This window comes from Globicephala melas, chromosome 3, assembly GCF_963455315.2.
Source record: "Globicephala melas chromosome 3, mGloMel1.2, whole genome shotgun sequence".
Classification (NCBI taxonomy): domain Eukaryota; kingdom Metazoa; phylum Chordata; class Mammalia; order Artiodactyla; family Delphinidae; genus Globicephala; species Globicephala melas.
In genome coordinates this window covers 151,950,988-151,971,592 of record NC_083316.1, presented here as the reverse complement: position 1 = coordinate 151,971,592, position 20,605 = coordinate 151,950,988, and the positions used below count along the sequence as shown (strand labels likewise).

General features: G+C 46.9%; 1 protein-coding gene across 1 annotated transcript; it reads left to right on the top strand.

Moving 5' to 3' along the window:
• The first annotated feature begins 651 nt into the window (after positions 1 to 651).
• LMAN2 (lectin, mannose binding 2) lies at positions 652 to 20,361 on the top strand. The gene is made up of 8 exons (XM_030846912.2): positions 652 to 1,069; positions 1,240 to 1,358; positions 14,101 to 14,218; positions 15,053 to 15,132; positions 15,281 to 15,442; positions 15,532 to 15,646; positions 18,345 to 18,464; positions 19,675 to 20,361. Exons 1-8 carry the CDS (start codon positions 859 to 861, stop codon positions 19,833 to 19,835), a joined length of 1,086 nt encoding a protein of 361 aa, XP_030702772.1. The 5' UTR covers positions 652 to 858; the 3' UTR covers positions 19,836 to 20,361.
• Positions 20,362 to 20,605: the final 244 nt, after the last annotated feature.

Genomic DNA, 20,605 nt, shown 5'->3' with positions numbered 1-20,605 from the left:
TTGTCTCCTGATTTAAAATATCGGTAGTTAAGTCATTTACTGAAATAGCATCAGCAAGAGCTCTATTTGGCTGTGGGCCACCAGTTTTCCACCTTTGCTCCACGGCCAGCTTTCCCGGACCTTTCCTGGACGCTTCCTGCTGCGCCAGGCAGGCACTACAATCGTTTGGATACGAATGGGCCCCAGCTATCACTGGGACGGGATTCGGGTCTGCTCCTCCTGCTGAAACCCAACTGGGCCTGAGGAACTGGGAATGCTGGACGCCATCAAGTAAAGGAATTCTGTTTCCAAAGGCGTGGAGCCAGAAATGGCTAAAAAGTCTCGCCCTAGTGAGTTCTATGGGGCGCGGGAGTTGGAATTCTAGTCTCCGCCTTCAATTTAGAACTCACTTCTGCTTGGACTGGGAAAGGTTACTCCAGGGACGCCACCAGTGGCCAGAGGCCAAGAGAGTTCTAGGCTTCGTCTTCCCAGCCCGCGCGAGCGGCCCATGAAAACTACAAGTTCCAGCATGCCCCACTTCACAGACGACCCTCGCGCTGCCCGCCGACACAAATCATCCCTCTGCTCCCCGTTGGCCCACAAGCCGACAGTGCTGTTCCATGATTGGTTGCTGCTCTTGTCGCTCATAAGAACCCACTGCTGAGGCTGGCTGACAGGTGCCTCGCAGCCGCCAAGGCACTCGACCAGGATGGGAGGCTGCTCAGCAAATACAGCCGCCGTCTCCACGGCAGCGAGGCTTTACTTTTGCTGGCAGTTCCCAGGTGACACTAGGGTTGGAGGGCTTCCGGCCGGAGGCTATTAGATGGAACACCCGGAAGGCGGAAGTCCTAAGACGGAAGTGGTCGAGAGGAACGGAGAATGGCGGCGGCGGCGGTGGCGGCGGCAGGCTGGGTTTGGCGCTGGGGCTGGGGCCGGCGATGCCCGGGGAGGCCTGGGCTTCCCGGCCCCGGCCCTGGCCCCACTACACTTCTACTTTTTCTCCTGTTTCTGGGGCCGGTGGCTGCCGATATAACTGACGGCAACAGTGAACACCTCAAACGGGAGCATTCGCTTATCAAGCCCTACCACGGTGAGGCCTGGGGCGGGAATGAGTTCAGGGTGAGGGCGAGGCTGGATGGGGTTGGGGAAGGGGTGCCCTTTATCTTGGTCAGAGCAGTTATGTGGGTTCTCTGCCTCTGGCAAAGCGAGTCCTGGCCTGGCCTTTTACGCACCTGTCTGTGCCCGTGTCTCTGCCCACAGGGGTCGGTTCCAGCTCCACGCTCCTCTGGGACTTCCAAGGCAGCACAATGCTCACGAGCCAGTACGTGCGTCTGACCCCTGACGAGCGCAGCAAAGAGGGCTCTATCTGGAACCACCTGGTGAGTGGTTCCCAAGAGGCTAGGCAGAGCATTAAGTAAGCCACTGCAGTCAGCAGCCTAGACCTGAGCTTAGTTTGAATGCCGCCCTTCCCTCCTCCGTCCCTTTCCCCATCTTGGTCACACCCGCCAGTAATAACAGGTAATGAGAATTGAAGTAACCATGTATAAGGAGCTGTGCTTGACATTTCGTACACTCTTCTTACTTCGTTCCTTCAAAAGCCATGTGAAGTAACTGATGTTATCTCTGTTTCACTGACTAAGAAGCTAAGACTCAGAGTTGAAAGTGCCTTCCCCAAAATCACATAGCCAGTAAGTAGTGGGGCTGTCATCTGCCTGAACTGAACCCTCTCATTAGTGGGATAAGTGGAACGAGTGGGGTCTTCATTGGGTATTTTTTGTGTGTTAGGCACTGACTTCAACGTGCCTTATCGCACTTAATTCTCAAACAGACTGATGTAGATGGCTATCCTGAGTTTTTGCAGAGCTAACAGACAGCGAATGGCATAAACAACGTTTAAACTCTGATCTGTCTCATTTCCAAGCCCAGCAATTCATTTGCTACACTTGACCCAGCCTGGACAGTGGAGGAACCCCTTAGAAATACTTGCAGACTCAGTCCCCTTCCTTAGTGCTTGATTGAGGGTCTAGTCATCAGTGGACTCATGGGCAGTTTAGTTTCTGTGACCTTTGCTGTAGAGGTTAGGGAGCCTCAGGTGTCACTGGTGTGTCATATATAAGCAGTGGCCAAGATCAGCTGCTGCACAGACTCCACACCAAGGAAGGTCAGGAAAGGGGTGAAAGGGGAATAATTGGGGGCAGAATGTACTCCTTCCTCAGCCTGCCTGATCCCAACCGTTCCCATAGCCTAAGCTGTTGGCGAGTGTCCTAGTTTTCTTTGTTACTCTGCTCTTTGGTCCCTTCTGGATGACGTCCCCATTTAGTTCTGAGAGCCCACACTGTCCTTGTGTTGCCTCATCTGCCTGTTACCTCAGCTCCACCTCTCCTTCCAGCTAGGGGCATCTGGGGATACTTTGTTTAGCTTTCACTCTGATCCTCAGAGCCTGGGGTCTCCTGTGAAGGGACAAACATGCATTATGTCTGCACAGTCCGGCCTCTAGTGCCTGACATTTCCAGTCATTCGCTCTGTTAATTTTGTTCCAGCCTCTCTGGCTGCCTTCTTGCCTCAGGACCTTTGCACTTGTTACCTCTGTCTGGGACACTGTCTCCAGTCTCTTCATGCTTGCTTGGTTTCTTCTTATCTGTTAAGTCTCAGCTCGAGTGCCACCCACTCAGAGAGTACTTCATTAACTATTTCCCCCGGAGTCACATTCTGTCACATTTTTCTGTCATATAAATTTTTAAAAAAATTTTATTTTATATTAGAATATAGTTGATTTACAATGTTGTGTTAGTTTTAGGTGTACAGCAAAGTGATTCATTTATACATATACATATATACATTCTTTTTTCAGATTCTTTTCCCATAGAGGTTATTACAGAATATTAAGTAGAGTCCCCTGTGCTATACAGTAGGTCCTTGTTGTTTATTTTATATACAGTAGTGTGTATTTGTTAATCCCAAACTCCTAATTTATCCCTCCCCCACGTTTCCCCTTTGGTAACCATAAGCTTGTTTTCAAAGTCTGTGAGTCTGTTTCTGTTTTGTAAATAAGTTCATTTGTATCTTTTTTTTTTTTTTTTTTTACATTTCACATAGAAGTGATATCATATGATGTTTGTCTTTCTCTGTCTGACTTACTTCACTTAGTGTGGTAATCTCTAGGTCTATCCATGTTGCTGCAAATGGCATTATTTCATTCTTTTTTATGGCTGAGTAATATTCCATTGTATATATGTACCACATTTTCTTTATCCATGTCAGTGGACATCTAGGTTGCTACCATGTCTTCACTATTTTAAATAGTGCTTCAGTGAACATTGGGGTGCATGTATCTTTTCAAATTAGAGTTTTGTCTGGGTATATGCCCAGTAGTGGGATTGCTGGATCATATGGTAGTTCTATTTTTAGTTTTTTAAGGAACCTGCATACTGTTCTCCATAGTGGTTGTACCAGTTTACATTCCCACCAACAGTGTAGGAGAGTTTCCTTTTCTCCACACCCTCTCCAGCATTTATTGTTTATAGACTTTTTTTTTAATAGTTATTTATTTGGTTGCGCTGGGTCTTTTAGTTGTGGCATGAGAACTGTTAGTTGCGGCATGCATGTGGGATCTAGTTCTCCTGACCAGTGATTGAATCTGGGCCCCCTGCATTGGGATCATGGAGTCTTAACCACTGCGCCACCAGGGAAGTCCCTGTAGACTTTCTGATGATGGCCATTCTGACTGGTGTGAGGTGATACCTCATTGTAGTTTTTTTTGTTTTTTTTTTATCCTTAGGTAGCTTTTTATTATATCATCATTCAAAGGAGCATATGATAAGAGAGCAGTGGTATAAAGTGCCAAAGAAGATCAGGAGAGAGTTGACTTGTTGACTTCAGGCTGGGGTGAACATGGCTTCACAAAAGAGGTAGCCCATGAGCAGAAGTAGGTTTCTTCTTTCTCGAGAAACCAGAACCCCTTTTGCTTTCTCCAGCAAAACATCCATTCAGAACACTATTCTTTGCCAAAAGATAAAATTTTGAAGTCATCTGAGGCCATCAAGGAATTACATAACAAAAATCATGATAGGTTTCCAACTTTCTTCAACATGCAGGGTTATCTGCTCCTTCATGGAAGCTAGAATAGTGGTGGCTGTGGTCTCGGGTTCCATGCCTGGGCCAGTGGAGGCAGCTTCCTGATGGGTCTGTGGTTGCCTCTCCTCCACCAATGAGGCCTGCTCAGGAGCTGGCATTCCTCTTTCCAGGTTAGGCAGCGGCCGTTGTCACCCTGGGGATCAGGAACATCAGCTCCAGGGGTCGCCTCTGCGGCACCCCAAAAAATTTAAAGAGTGCCGCAGCCGAGCGGCTGCCTGCCTTTCCTTCTCCCACCTGCTCCCTACCCGGAAGTGGCTCTCCTCCCCAACCCCCCCCCCGCCGGCAGCGGTGGTGGCCAACTTGCCCCTCTACCCTTGCCCGTGGTGCCACCCCAGAGCCCCCTCTACTGCCCAGAGGCTGCTGCCACCCACCTAGCCGCCTGCCTGCCTGCTCAGCCAACCCCTCATTCTAGTGTTGATGTGCACTTCTCTAATAATCAGTGATGTTGAGCAGCTCTTCATGTGCATCTTGGCCATCTGTATGTCTTCTTTGGAGAATCGTCTATTTAGATCTTCTGCCCATTTTTTGATTGTATTGTTTGTTTTTGATATTGAGCTGCGTGATCTATTTGTATACTTTGGAGATTAATCCCTTGTCCATTGCTTTGTTTGCAAATGTTTTCTCCCATTCTGTGGATTGTCTTTTTGTTTTGTTTATGGTTTCCTTTGCTGTGCAAAAGCTTTTAAGTTTAATTAGGTCCCATGTATTTTCACATAACTTTTTCTTTTGGCCTCACTGTGCGGCATGCAGGATGTTAGTTCCCCAAACAGGGATCGAACCCGGGCCTCCTGCAGTGGAAGCGTGGTGTCCCAGCCACTAGACCGCCAGGGAAGTCCCCATGTTTTCTGGTAACTTTTAAAAATTATAATGTAGCCTTATATTTTTCAAGGAAGTGAGTTCAGCATAACATTACAAAATTTTTTTTTTTTTAAATGAGGTACAAATAGTGCTGGAACTGCTAGAAATTGGTTCAGTCCCAAGTAACTTAATTATGGTTGGAGGTAGTTGGTGGTTGGCAGTGTCACAGGCTGAGAGAATTCTGTACTTGCCTTCATCAAGTTTTTCAGTCTGGAATATAATTGTGCTGTCTTTCTTCCCCCGCCTCCTGTTCAGTGGAATCTAAATATTGCAATTTGAGATCCACTCTTTTATTTATTTATTTATTTTTGGTATCTTTATTGGAGTATAATTGCTTTACAATGTTGTTAGTTGCTGCTGTATAAGAAAGTGAATCAGCTATATGTATACATATATCCCCATATCCCCTCCCTCTTGAGCCTGCCTCCCACCCTCCCTATCCCACCCCCTAGGTTGTCACAAAGCACCGAGCTGTTCTCCCTGTGCTGGGCAGCAGCTTTCCACTAGCCGTCCATTTTACATGGTAGTGTATATATGTCAATGCTACTCTCTCACTTCCTCCCAGCTTCCCCTTCCCGCCCTGTGTCCTCAAGTCCATTCTCTACATCTGTGTCTTTATTCCTGCCCTGCCACTAGGTTCATCAGTACTGTTTTTTTAGATTCCGTATATATGTGTTAGCATACGGTATTTGTTTTTCTCTTTCTGACTTATTTCACTCTGTATGACAGACTCTAGGTCCATCCACCTCATTACAAATAACTCGATTTCGTTCCTTTTTATGGCTGAATAATATTCCATTGTATATATGTGCCACATCTTTATCCATTCATCTGTCAATGGACACTTAGATTGCTTCCGTGTCCTGACTATTGTAAATAGTGCTGCAATGAACATTGGGGTGCATATGTCTTTTTGAATTATGGTTTTCTCTGGGTATATGCCCAGTAGTGGGATTGCTGGGTCATATGGTAATTCTATTTTTAGTTTGTTAAAGAACCTCCATACTGTTCTCCATAGTGGCTGTATAATTTACATTCCCACCAACAGTGCAGGAGGGTTCCCTTTTGAGATCCACTTGAATAAGCCCAAATTGTACATCATTTTTAAAAATTGAACTTGTATTTTCATTTCATTTCCCACACAGAATTTTAACTTAATGCAGTATATTTAATGCTTGAAAATTTTACTGATTAGCCTATCATGTACCTCTGCAAATAAAATAAGTGTAATAATTTAAGCTTTTAACCTTGTTGGGACCTTGAAATTAAGTTTTAATATTTTCTTTGGGATTATTATAATTATCATTGGTATACAATTGATCAAAAGAAATGCCTTACCCAATTACACAATTTTTGAATAATTATTACACAAAGTAAACATTTACTGAAATGCATCTCATCCAGCTGTCATCTCCCCACCCCTGTTTGGATGGATGTCATTGTCAGAATGAGAAGCTTTAGCGTGACTTCTGCTTTTTGTTCTTACCTGTGTGAATGCTGAGAACTTGTGTTTGCTTAAATAGTAGATGGAGATGCAAGGAGTTTTGTTATAGCAGGGTCACTCAGTGTTTTGAACTTCTTTGGTTTATAAACCCTAAATCATGTAGTGATCTTTCATCAAAAATTTTAACAATGTATCAGCTGACTGTTAGGTTAGCTCTGCCTTGATGTGGATAGACCTAGAGACTGTCATACAGAGTGAAGTAAGTCAGAAAGAGAAAAACAAATATCGTATAATATTGCTTATATGTGGAATCTAGAAAAATGGTACAGATGAACTTATTTGCAAAGCAGAAATAGAGTCACAGATGTAGAGAACAAACTTATGGGAGATTGGGATTGACATATATGCACTACTATAGATAATATAAAATAGATAACTAATGAGAACCTACTGTATAGCACAGGGAACTCTACTCCGTGGTCTATGGTGACCTAAATGGGAAGGAAATCCAAAAAAGAGTGGATATATGTATACGTATAATTGATTCACTTTGCTATACAGCAGAAACTAATACAACATTGTAAAGCAACTATACTCCAATTAAAAAAAAAAGGATTAGGTCTGCCTTTCACTTTATTGCAAGCCAAGACACAGAAACTACCTAACTGTAAAATGGTCTGTGACCGCCAATGATTGATTCTGATTTAGTTGGCCTGGGGGAGGGCCAGGGCATTAAGATTTCTGAGCTCCCCATGTGGCTCAGCTGTGCGGCCAGGATGGAAAACCATGGCCATGTCATGTTCTGCCCTCAAAAGCAACTTTTACATCAGTTCTAGCCCGTACCTCATCTGCTTAAAATCCTTCTTTTTATTGTCTGTATCACAGTATTCTGTCTGATGTTCTGCAGTCTTACCTGCAGTACACAGAGACTTTTTAAGGCCGGGATAGTCTTGGAGGTCTAGGTCTAGGTCTAGGTCTTCTAGGTCCTCAACTTCCATGTGTACTCTTTCCTGAAACTGATCTCCCTGCAAACATGCCAGGGACAGGAGGGGAGGTTTTCCTTTCCCACCTTCCAGTGCATCGTTGCCCTTCTCAGAGGCACACCTCCCACCAGCTTGGAGTCTTATTCTCAGTGCATTGTTCCCAGGCATAGAAAACTCCTGGGCACCAAAGAGCCCATTTGAAATCTTAGTTTCTAGGCTGACTTTTGTGTATGTGAGATATGTTTTTAAGTTTTTTCAAATACATGAGGGCTTTTCTAGTTATCTTTATTTTTTAAGTTATTGATACCTAGTTTAATTTCATCGTGGTCAAGGAACAGGTTCTGTGATTTCAATCCTTGGAGGTCTGTTGAGACTTGCAAATGGTCCTTCGAATGATCAGGATTTTGGGGAAACATTCCATGTGTGTTTCTGAAGGATGTGGATTCTTTACTGCTTGAGTGAAATGTGCCATTTAGATCCTTAGGTCATGTTTGCTGATTGGGTTCAAATCTCTATATCTTTCTGACATTTTTGCTTGTTTTTATCAGTTATTAGGAGAGGTGTATTAAAATGCCTGTGTATGGATTTGTCTTTATCTTTGTAGTCTGTCAGTTTCTGCTTTATATATTTTGAGACCAAAATTTTCCTGAAAAATGGAGTCTTTTGTTCTTAAGAAGAGTCCCCTTCTAAACTTTGTTATTGGCATAGCTGCACAAGCTTGCTTTTGCTTACTTTTTGCATGCAATATCTTTTTCTATCCTTTTCTTTTTCCCACTTCTTTATGTTTTAGAGTTGTCTCCTGTAAACAGCATAAAATTAGGCTTTTGGACAGTTATTCATTTATTTTTATTGTGGTAAAATACAATAACATAAAATTTACCATTTAACCTTTTATTGTTTTTTACTTTTAAATACTTTAATATTTTAAACCATTGTCTTCAGTACGATACTCAATGGCATTGGGACAGTTTTTTTAAATGTAATCGTCACCACAAAGGATGCAAGAATATACAATGGGGAAAAGACAGTCTCTTCAGCAAGTGGTGTTGGGAAAGTTAGACAGCTGCAATACAGCTGCAATCAATGAAGTTAGAACACACCCTCACACCATGTACAAAAATAAACTCAAAATGGCTTAAAGACTTAAATATAAGACATGACACCATAAAATTCCTAGAAGAGAACATAGGCAAAACATTCTCTGACATAAATCCTACCAATATTTCCTTAGGTCAGTCTCCCAAGGCAATAGAAATAAAAGCAAAAATAAACAAATGGGACCTGGTCAAACTTACAAGCTTTTGCACAGCAAAGGAAACCATAAACAAAATGAAAAGAAACCTATGGACTGGGAGAAAGTATTTGCAAATGATGCGACCGACAAGGGCTTAATTTCCAAAATATACAAACAGCTCATACAATTCCATAACAAAAAAAAACCCCAACCCAATCAAAAAATGAGCAGAGGGCTTCCCTGGTGGCGCAGTGGTTGAGAGTCCACCTGCCAATGTAGGGGACGTGGGTTTGTGCCCCGGTCTGGGAAGATCCCACATGCCACGGAGTGGCTAGGCCCGTGAGCCGTGGCCGCTGAGCCTGCGCGTCCAGAGCCTGTGCTCCGCAACGGGAGAGGCCACAACAGTGAGAGGCCTGCGTACCGCGAAAAAAAAAAGAGCAGAAAACCTAAATAGACATTTCTCCAAAGAAGACATACAGATGGCCAATAGGCACATGAAAAGATGCTCATCATCTCTGATTATTAGAGAAATGCAAATCAAAACTGCAGTGAGGTACCACCTCACACCGGTCAGAATGGCCATCATTAAAAAGTCTACAAATAATAAATGCTGGAGAGGGTGTGGAGAAAAGGGAACCCTCTTACACTGTTGGTGGGAATGTAAATTGGTGCAGCCAGTATAGAGATTCCTCAAAAAACTAAAAATAGATTTTCCATATGATCTGGCAATCCCATTCCTGGGCATATATCCAGATAAAACTCTAATTTGAAAAGATACATGCACTCCAGTGTTCATTGCAGTACTATTTACAATAGCCAAGAGACGGAAACAACCTAAATGTCCATCGACAGATGAATGGATAAGGATGTGGATATAGAATGGAATATTACTCAGCTACAAAAAAGAAGGAAGTAATGCCATTTGCAGCAACATGGATGGACCTAGAGATGATCATACTAAGTGAAGCAAGTCAGACAGAGAAAAACAAATACATCAATTATATGTAGAATCTAAAATATGACACAAATGAACATATTTATGAAACAGAAAGAGACTCACCGATATAGAGAACAGACTTGTGGTTGCCAAGGGGGAAGAGAGTGGGGGAGGGAAGGATTGGGAGTTTGGGATTAGCAGATGCAAACTATTATATATAGGATGGATAAATGACAAAGTCCTACTGTACAGCACAGGGAACTATATTCAATATCCTATGATAACCCATAATGGAAAATAATATGAAAAAGAATATATATATCTGTATAACTGAGTCACTTTGCTGGACAGCAGAAATTAACATTGTAAATCAATCTTCAATATTTAAAAAAATGTAAATACTGTAAAAAATGTAAATACTTTGATTACTGTAAATATGTATCTGCATGACAAAGAAAATAAAATTTCTCAAAATATTTTTATTGTAACATAGAATGACATAAAAGTTACCATCTTAACCACTTTTCTTTTTATAATTAAAAAAAATTTATTTATTTATTTTTGGCGGCATTGGGTCGTTGTTGCTGCGCAGGGCTTTCTCGGCGAGCAGGGGCTACTCTTCATTGTGGTGCGCAGGTTTCTCATTGCCGTGGCTTCTCTTGTTGCGGTGCACAGGCTCTAGGCATGTGGGCTTCAGTAGTTGTAGCGTGCAGGCTTCAGTAGTTACAGTTCGCGGGCTTCAGTATTTGTGGCACGCAGCCTCAGTAGTTGTGGCTCACGGGCTCTAGAGCTCAGGCTCAGTAGTTGTGGTGCACGGGCTTAGTTGCTCCGCAGTATGTGGGATCTTCCCGGACCAGGGCTTGAACCTGTGTCCCCTGCATTGGCAGGCGGATTCTTAACCACTGCGCCACCAGAGAAGTCCCTTAACCGCTTTCAAGTGTACAGTTTAGTGGCATTAAGTACATTGACCTTGTTGTGCAACCATCACCACCATCTATCTCCAGAACTTTTTCATCATCCCAAACTGAAACTGTACTCATTAAACACTAACTCCCCGTTCCCTGCCTCCCCACAGCCCCTGGTAACCACTATTCTACTTTCTGTTTCTGAATTTGACTCTTCTAGGTATCTCACATAAATGGAATCATCATATATTTGTCTATATCTGGCTTATTTCACTTAGCATAATATCTGCAAGGTTCATCCATGTTGTAGCATGTGTTAGTACTTCATTCCTTTTTATGGCTAAATAACATTGTGTGTGTGTGTGTGCGTGTGCGTGTGCGCGCGCACACCACATTTTGTTTATCCATTCATCTGTTGGTGGACACTGGGTGGTTTCCACCTTTTGGCTATTGTGAACAGTGTTGCTACGTACATGGGTGGACGTAGATGGTTGTTTTCACTTTTTTTTTGGTAAATAACTAGGAAATGGAATTGCTGGGTCGTATGGTAACTCTTTGTTTAACTTTTTGAGGACCACCAAACTGTTTTCCATAGCAGCCACACCATTTTACATTCTCACCAGCAGTGCATCAGGGTTCCAATTTCTCCACATCTTTACAATACTTATTTTCCTTTTTTAAAAAAAATTTATTTATTTATTTATTTTTGGCTGTGTTGGGTCTTCGTTTTTGTGCGAGGGCTTTCTCTAGTTGCGGCAAGCAGAGGCCACTCTTCATCGCGGTGCGCGGGCCTCTCACTGTCGCGGCCTCTCTTTTTGTGGAGCACAGGCTCCAGACGCACAGGCTCAGCAGTTGTGGCTCACGGGCCCATTTGCCCTGTGGCATGTGGGATCCTCCCAGACCAGGTCTCGAACCTGGGTCCCCTCCATTGGCAGGCAGACTCTCAACCACTGCGCCACCCCCTGATTTAGTGAATGGTCAGACTGAAGTCTCAGTCTGACCCTTTCCAGTTTTTTGATGATAGCCATCCGAATGGGTGTAGAGTGGTATCTTGTGGTTTTGATTTGCATTTCTCTAATGACTAATGATGTTGAGCGTCTTTTCATGTGCTTATTAGCCATTTGTATATATTCTTCTATGAAAAAATGTGTATCCAAGTCCTTTGCCCATTTTTGAATTGGGTTTTTTGTTGAGTTTCAGGAGTTTTCTATATATTCTGGACATTATATATGATTTGGAAATATATTCTCTCAGTCTGTGGATTGTCTTTTCATTCTCTTCATGTTCTTTGACGTGTAAAAGGTTTTAATTTTGATGAAGTCCAATTTGATTTTTTTGTTGTCTGTGCTTTGGTGTAATATCTAGAAAATTATTGCTAAATCTGGTGTTGTGAAGATTTTCCCCCATTGTTTTTTCTAAAGAGTTTTGTAGTTTTAGCTCTTAAGTTTAAGTCTCTGATCTGTTATTTATTTTTAAAATTAAACTTTTTATTTTGAGATAATTGTAGATTCACATGCAGTTGTAAAAAAATACAGAGATTAAGATAAGTCATGGGGATGTAATGTACAGCATAGGGAATGTGGTCAGTAATATTACAGTAACTTTCTATGGTGACAGATAGTTACTAGACTTATTGTGGTGATCAATTCGTAATGTATATAAATATCAATCCCTGTGTGGTGCACCTGAAACTAATATTGTATATGAACTGTACTTCATTAAAAAAAAGAAGAAGGAAAAATAATACAGGGAGATCATGTGTACCCTTACCAGCATTTAGTCTATCTACATTTAGTAAGATTACTGATACGTTTATTTGGGTTTAATCTGCCATCTTACTATTCACTTTCTGTTTGTACTGACTGTTCTCTGTTCATTCTTCTCTCGGGTCTTGGCTTCTTTTGGGTTGGCTAATTTTTATTACACTTTTCCTCTTCTATTAGGTTGAAAGTTCTGTGCTTATTTCCCAATCTTTTAATGGTTTCTCTGGAGTTTAAAGCACACATGTTTTACCAAAGTCTAATGATAACGCGTACTTCTAACTCCTTCCAGGACAATGCAAGGCTTTTAGAGCACTTTAACTCTTTTTACCCCATTGTTATTAATCTTTCTGTTTTAAATCACACAAAGCATTATTGTTTTATGCAGTCAAATATTTATTTAGATTTTTAGTCTCATATCTGCTTTAGTCATTGTTCTTCATTCCTTCGTGAATCTCTGACTTTACGTCTGGATCCGGATCACTTTTCTTCTCCCTGAAGAATGAAAGATAACTTTTTTCTTTTTTTTAATGAATTTATTTATTTATTTTTGGCTGCATTGGGTCTTTGTTGCTGTGTGCGGGCTTTCTTTAGTTACGGGCGAGCGGGGGCTACTCTTTGTTGCAGTGCGCAGGCTTCTCATTGCGGTGGCTTCCCTTGTTGCGGAGCACGGGCTAGGTGCGTGGGCTTCAGTAGTTGTGGCTCACGGGCTCAGTGGTTGTGGCTTGTGGGCTCTAGAGCACAGGCTCAGTAGTTGTGGCGCACAGGCTTAGTTGCTCCGTGACACGTGGGATCTTCCCGGACCAGGGCTTGAACCCGTGTCCCCTGCATTGGCAGGCGGATTCTTAACCACTGCGCCACCAGGGAAGCCCCTGTGTTTGCAAGATTTTTTTTGCTGAAATGTGAGGCTTGGGTGCATCTGTTTAGTCTAATTTCAGGGATTGTGAGGACTCATAGCTGAGCTACAATCCCTGGGAGGCCTTTCTCATTCATTCTTACTTTTCAGTTGCAGTTTTTGTCGTCTCAGTCCAAAGCAAGACTGGTTCACCAGGCCTTCCATCCCCTCAGCAGGTCTTGGACTTAGATTCCGTGCCCATATGTCCTTGAGACCTGGTTCTTATCACCTCACAGTTGCCCCCTCCAGAATCTTCAGGGTCTCCCAGAGCCAATGAACTGTCAAGAACTGGGAGGGCTGACTTCACACTGTGTCAGGCTGTAGTGCAGGTGCCTGCAAACCCTTTGTTCTCAGGGGCCAGGTCTCCTCACCTGGGCTCCTGGTGCCCAGGCCCAGAACAGTGAATCTGGTAAATCAGTGATGCACAAGCCAGATCACCCACAATGGGACATAGGGTTTTTATTTTTCATTTGAGTTTTTTCTAATTACAGAAGTAATATGTTCAATACAGAAGATTCAGACATAGAAAGTAGACATTCCCCTCCCAGAGTTAGCTTTCATTAATGTTGGTTCATATTTCTTTCAATTCCTTCTTTCTCTACACATATGCTAATTTCTTTTTCAAAAATGAGCACATAGTGCTGATACTGTTTTGCAACTTATCTTTCCTCTTTTAGTATCTTTAATATCTTGATCTTGAACTGTAAGTGCTTATGGAACTCCCTCATTCTGTTAAAAAGCTGCCTCAGCAGCCTTGGGATACTCTGTGGCCTCCCACTCCCGACCTGGGAGGCCCAGCAGCCCCTTTCTCCCTGCTGAGAATGCTGGGGGGTCTGTTGGTCAGTGACACTCATGACCCTGCTGCCTGGCCCTGTTCTGAGTGTCATCTCGGTGCAGGGTCTGTGCCCGGTCACCTCCATCTGGCAGATAAGCTGGGGAGCTCTGAACAGCCCTCTCTGCTCTCCCTCTAGCCTTGCTTCCTCAAGGACTGGGAGATGCACGTTCACTTCAAAGTCCATGGCGCAGGGAAGAAGAATCTCCATGGTGATGGCATTGCCTTGTGGTATACCCGGGACCGCCTGGTGCCAGGTAGGGTGGCGCTCGCACAGGTGGGACCTGTGCATCTATGGCCAAGGATCCTCCACTCTGCACCCCTTGTTAGGGCGCTGCTGCTCCTCTTTGAGGAAACCTGGGACCTGGGGGCAACTGAAGGGAGCGTCCTTTTAGAAGATGACCCTGTGGCTCAACTCTGTGCCCCATTGTGGCCTGGTGTTCTACACCAGCTAATAATGGTTTTACCATTCTACCATTTTATTTTATTTTATTTTATTTTATTTATTTATTTAGGCTGTTCCAGGTCTTAGTTGCAGCACGGGGGATCTTTAGTTGCAGCATGTGGACTTCTTAGTTGTGGCATGCATGCAGGTTCTAGTTCCCCAACCAGGGATCGAACCTGGGCCCCCTGCATTGAGAGCACGGAGTCTTACCCACTGGACCACCAGGGAAGTCCCTCTACCATTTTAAAAAGGATAAAACAAGGAAGACTGTGTGACAGAGACCATCTGTGGCCCACAAAGCCTAAAATGTTTGCTGTCTGGCCTTGGACAGAAGGGTTAAGGGATGGTTCTTACTGTAATGGCCACCTGTTTTTCACAGGTTGGGTATCCCCTTGTCACCTGACACCTCAGAGCACATAGGCAGGTGCTGTTCCTTCACAGTTCAGGCTTCAAACTTGAGTCCTCTCTGCCACACCCCTGAGACCACCCTCCAGTCCCCCACCCCACCCCCACTTAAAGATCCCTTCTCTTTCCTGGGAGAATGACCACAGATTAACCCACCCATGCTGGCATTACTTTGTCCTTCAGGTATCCATGGGACAACTCCAGTTTCTCCCGTTACAGGAGCATCTCCTTCTAATTCCAGGGCCTGTGTTTGGAAGCAAAGACAACTTCCATGGCTTAGCCATCTTCCTGGACACGTATCCCAATGATGAGACCACAGAGGTAGGCCCCTGCTCTCCTGCAGAGCAGAACGGGACTTCTTCCTGGTCCCTGCATGAGAGGAGCCTCCAGGGATCAGGGTGGTGGGTGCCCTGCGGCCTCCCACGGGCTGGGCTGGGCTGGCCTCAGAGTAACCCGTGTCTTGTTTCAGCGTGTGTTTCCGTACATCTCCGTGATGGTGAACAATGGCTCCCTGTCCTACGACCACAGCAAGGATGGCCGCTGGACCGAGCTGGCAGGCTGCACGGCTGACTTCCGCAACCGCGATCACGACACCTTCCTGGCCGTGCGCTACTCCCGGGGTCGCCTGACGGTGAGCGGGCGGGAGGGGCGGCTCTGGGGGGGCTCGGGAAGGTGGGCAGGCCGGCCCCAGGCTGCCCTTGACCTGCTGGTCGGCCGCAGGTGATGACTGACCTGGAGGACAAGAACGAGTGGAAGAACTGCATTGACATCACGGGCGTGCGCCTGCCCACTGGCTACTACTTTGGAGCCTCAGCCGGCACCGGCGACCTGTCTGGTGAGTGTGTGGGCTGAGCGAGGTGTGAAGTCTCAGTCTCACCTTCCCTGGTACTTTGGGAGCTTGTGACACAGCCAGTCCCTTTCCTTCTGACCTTCCTTCATTTGATTCCACACTTGCCTGGTTTTCTTCCTCCTTTTCCCATATCCATGAGCAGTCCCTCACCGCCATCTCTCTCTGTCCTCTAGGGGCTGGGGTGCTTTGAATCTGGATGCAGTGGACCCCCAGATTTCCATCTCCAGACCTGTGTCACCAGCATCCTGCTCAGCATCTCCGCCTGGTGCCAAGCAGGCCTCTCAGCCTTCACACACCCACAGCCAGAGATAGAAACGAACCTCTGTCCTTGTAGTTGCTCAGGTCAAAACACCTTGGTATCATTCTGGTCTCTGCATTTTCTCTCACACGTCACCTCTCATCCGTTGGCTGGTCCTGCTGGCTTTGTCTTCTCCCTGCCTCAGACCACTTTTCTCCCTTCCTGTACTGCTGGCACGTCCGGGCCACCATCCTCCCTCACTCGGACAACCACAGGAGCTTCCCGGGGGTCCCTCTTCCCATGCCAGCCCCAACAGTTTCTCCCAGCACAGCAGCAGAGCTGCTCCTCCCACCTCCCTCCCAGCGGCACACTGCCAAGCCTGTGTGCCGCCTTCCCACCCCCTTCCCTCTGGCTCATCCTCCCTGCTCCCTGGTGACACTGCCCCTAGCCGCTCTTCAGACCCACCCCTGCCCTCCTGCCTTGGGCCTTTGTGCTTGCATCTCTCCCTTGGCTTCTCCAGGTCTTGCCCAGATGTCACTTCCTCAGTGGGACTGTCCCTGATTCCCTCCTTTAAAGTCGCATACACACATCCCAGTCCCCTGCACACTTCCCATCACCTTTCCTAGCTTTATTTTTCTTCATAGCACTTAACCATCCTGGAATCTGCCATGTAATTTATTTCATTATCTGTGTCCCCCTCACTGAATTGTAAGCTCCACAGAGTCAGGGCTCTGTCTTGTTTGGCCCATGGTGCATGCTGTAAGCATTGGGATGCTGCCTGCCTACACAGGCCTCTTGGGGCCACCAGGCCTGGGTGGCACTTGATGGTGGCCTTTGGCCTTGGTCCTTAGTCCCTTCTCAAGGCCCTTGGGAGGCACCAAGCCTGGGGCTGGCTCCTGCCTACCAGAGCTAGGAAGCAGTGTGGAGAACTAGTCAGAGGCTTGTTTATTGTCAGGACAGATGTTTCCAGGGCCTGTGAGCCAGCACCGTTCAGGAGCCTGCCCTTCACCATGCAAATACCTGGGTCCACCCTGTCCCAGTGTCTATTTTGCGGGGCGGAGGGGGGGGTTTGTTTTAAAGTTTTTAATGTGGAAATTCCACTAAATACCCATAAGAGGGGAGGTGGTCTAATAAGCCCCTTGTTGCTGTTAACCAGCTTCAGTAATTACCAGCTCATGGCCCGTCTTGTTCCATCTGTGGATTCGCTACAGCCCTCCTCTGGGTTACTTGGAATTCCATCTGACAGTGTTTCAGCAGGTGTCATGAGAAGGTTCTGGGAACAGAGCCAGATCTGTGGCAGGTGGATATTCTCTAAGGTTGTTTAGAGAGGCCCCGGGAAGGGCAATGGAGGGAGCCATGCACACAGTAGTGTCCGACCATTAGTTGGAGGGTTGTGCACGCCAGCCTCCCGTCAGGCATCGCATGCATAAAGGCACGTGGTGTGTTCTTAGATAGGTAGCCGTCTCTTTCCCATTTTATACACCTGGGACCATTGGGCATTTGGGAGTTGAAGGGATCTTGTCAAGTTCATGCACCCAGGGAACGGCAGAGCTCAGATGGGACCTACCTGATGCCTGACTCCAGAGTCCATGCTTGTCCCTGGGCTTCCAGGGGCTGTGCATACTGGTGTCAGGTATGGCTGGGCTCTGCCCAATCCGGCCACGGGGGTCCTTGCTCTTTAGGCTCTCCCTTTTCTGGACCTTTCCTCAAATTCTAGTCAGTTAGCTGAGCTGATAGCTGGAGTCAGGTCCTTGACCGGGACCCTTGTCTTGGTTCGGAGCCTCAACCTCCCCATCTCAAAAATGGGTTGATCAGTTATTGTCAGTGTCATTTAGAGGTTCTCTCCTGCCCATACTAGTTGGACCCAGGCCTTTCTCAAGTCTCCTCAGGTACAGTCGCTTGACTGTGTGTCTGGCTGAGCTTTCAGCTGGCTGCCAAGTCGTTTGTCCGCATTCTGTATTTGGGTCTCTGTGACAGGAATGTCTGGGGGCTGCCTGCCCTTGGGAGGATCAGGCTTCTCAACCAGTCATAGAACAAGGTGTGGGTCCTTATCTGGTTCTGTTTTCAAAGACATACTATCTGCAAGCAATACGCCTGTGCCTTGTCTGTACTTTCTCATTTATATGCCTTGATAACCATGCAAGATGGAGATTACCACCTGCATTTACAAATGAGGAAACTGAGCCTCAAAGAGGACAGCAGAGCCAGGATTAGACCCAATGATTTTGATTGTAAAACTCCTACTTTTTCCTGTCTGCTCTGCCTCCTTCCAGGTTTCTTGTTGCTGAGTTCTGGAGGTGTTCCAGCCCCTGGAATGCTGCCTGCTGGGGGCTACTGGGTTCTCCCCAGGGAACCTGGCCACTTTATGTGGTGGTGGGGGTGGTCGTTGGGCCACGTGCGCCGAAGCGTCTTCAGGCCCCTTAGAAGCTAACTCTCATCCTGCAGACAATCATGACATCATCTCCATGAAGCTGTTCCAGCTGATGGTGGAGCACACGCCTGACGAGGAGAACATTGACTGGACCAAGATCGAGCCCAGCGTCAACTTGCTCAAGTCGCCCAAAGGTATGCACTTGCAGCCCCTCCCGGTGGGGCCTGGGCCGGCTCGGGCAAGTGCCCGGGGTCCATCTGCCCTTCCCTGGTCCAGCCAGGCCCTTGGATCAGCAAATAGTGCTCATGAGCAGGTGTGTGGGCACCTGGTGTCTGCATCCTCCTGCACTCAGTGCTGGGATAACGGCCAGTGAAGCCAGAGGGGCTGTTTGTTGGTGTGGGTGGTGCGTGGGGCACTCTGATACCTCAGTGCGTGGCCTCAGTGAACGGCGTGGAAGTAGGTCCTGTGACTGCTGGGAGAGCTGATCCTCAGGTTTCCTCAGCTAGAAAGAGGTAAAAAGGCAAGATGTGAACTTGAGTTTTGGCAAAACCCCAAGCCTGAGTTCTTCCCAGAGTACTAGTCAGCCACCACTTCGTCCTCATGGAGCAAGGGTTCTCGTGCGGGAAGTGAGGCCCCTGTGTGTGTGTGTGGCGAAATCTATCCCAGGGGCTCCAAAGTTGTGCATGTGGGCCCAGCGGGTGATAGAGCACCAGTGGAACCCAACATTTTATGTGACATCTCGCTTTTCTAAGATTCAAGTTGCTTTTAAATGTTTTGGGGGCCAAACAAATCCTGCCATAGACCAGTTTTGCGACCTTTGGTTGAAGGCTTTCTGCTGCCGAGGGTTTTCGGACACATCATCTGCTCTAGCCCACCCAGCAACCCCATGCAGCTGGCCAAGCAGGGGTTAACTCGTTTTCAGTTGGGTGGACCCATTGGGGTAGAGGGTCAAAGCAGAAGGATGGGGGTTGGGGGTCGGGGCCCTGGGAGAAACCGAACGCATCCAGATGTGATTGAGGGCAGCCTGTGGCCAGGGCTGTGTTTCTTCAGGTGGGGACCTCAGACCACTGCATTGGGCTGGGAGTGGGCTTGTGAAAGCAGGTCCTGGGCCCGTCTCAGGCAGACTCAGGCTGTCAAGGAGACCCCAGGAGTCCAGTGTTCACCAGTTTCTTGTAGCAGAAAGCACCTCAGCCTGGATCCCTGGGAGCCTTGATCCCTGGGAACCTTGGTCCCAGTGAGGTTGGACAATCTCTGTGCATGCCCCTGCCCCTCACTGGTGCGGTGTGAGCAGGCCACAGCTGACGCCTCTAGGGTGGGTGTGGGGGCCTAAACGGGCTGTCGCCCTGCTCCCCCATCTCCTGGGAGCCTGTCCGGCCTCTCATTCCCCCCTCTCTCCTCCCTCAGACAACGTGGACGACCCGACGGGGAACTTCCGCAGCGGGCCCCTGACGGGGTGGCGGGTGTTCCTGCTGCTGCTCTGCGCCCTCCTGGGCATCATCGTGTGTGCTGTGGTGGGGGCCGTGGTGTTTCAGAAGAGGCAGGAGCGGAACAAGCGTTTCTACTGAGCAGCGGGCGCTCGATTTGGGGAAGGGCCCTGGCGCTAATGTGAACTTTTTTTTTTAACTAGGATTATAAAAGAAAAATAAGATGACCTTATTTCTTAACCATTTCAAAGAAATAATTAAAGAAGTATTTTCGTACATTTTGCTTCTTGCCCAGTGGGGACAGGCTTCAGGGCTGGGGAAAAGGGTTTGACATCCCCACAGCTGGGTGCAGAGGCCCTTGCCCTATGCCAGCCTCTCAGGAGCAGGAGGTCTGTGCCTGGTGCTGGGTCGAGACACCCGCAGGTGGCTGTTGAACACTGGAGGCCCCCAGACCACACTGGGGTGGGCATCTGAGGACATGAGCAGTGATCTTGTTCTGTGCTGTGTGGTGTGTGTGACAGAAGAGGAGGCCAGCTGGGGAGCCTGGGCCTTCCTGTTCACCCTCTGAGCTTCTTTCCAAGGCAGACCCTTGTGGGAGGCTGGAGGAGCAGTTTGGTGGGGCCCATAGTGTGACGGTTTGCTAAATAAAGTGAAATAACCAACCTCAGCTGTGTGGCTGTCCTAAGAGACTTGCTTTTCTTTTCTTCAAATGACATCCAGCTGGCCACGCTTTACAGCTCCTAGCCTCGTCCCCTCAGGCCTGCGGCACAGCCCCAGGAGGCAGGTGCTGTGGTCCCCATTTCCCAGGTAGGGAATCACAGCTCTTGCAGGTCAAGCAAAATGTGCCCAGTGTCACACAGCTGGTGGCGTCATGGGCGCGGGGCCTGCGCCATCTCCATGTTCCCTGGGCC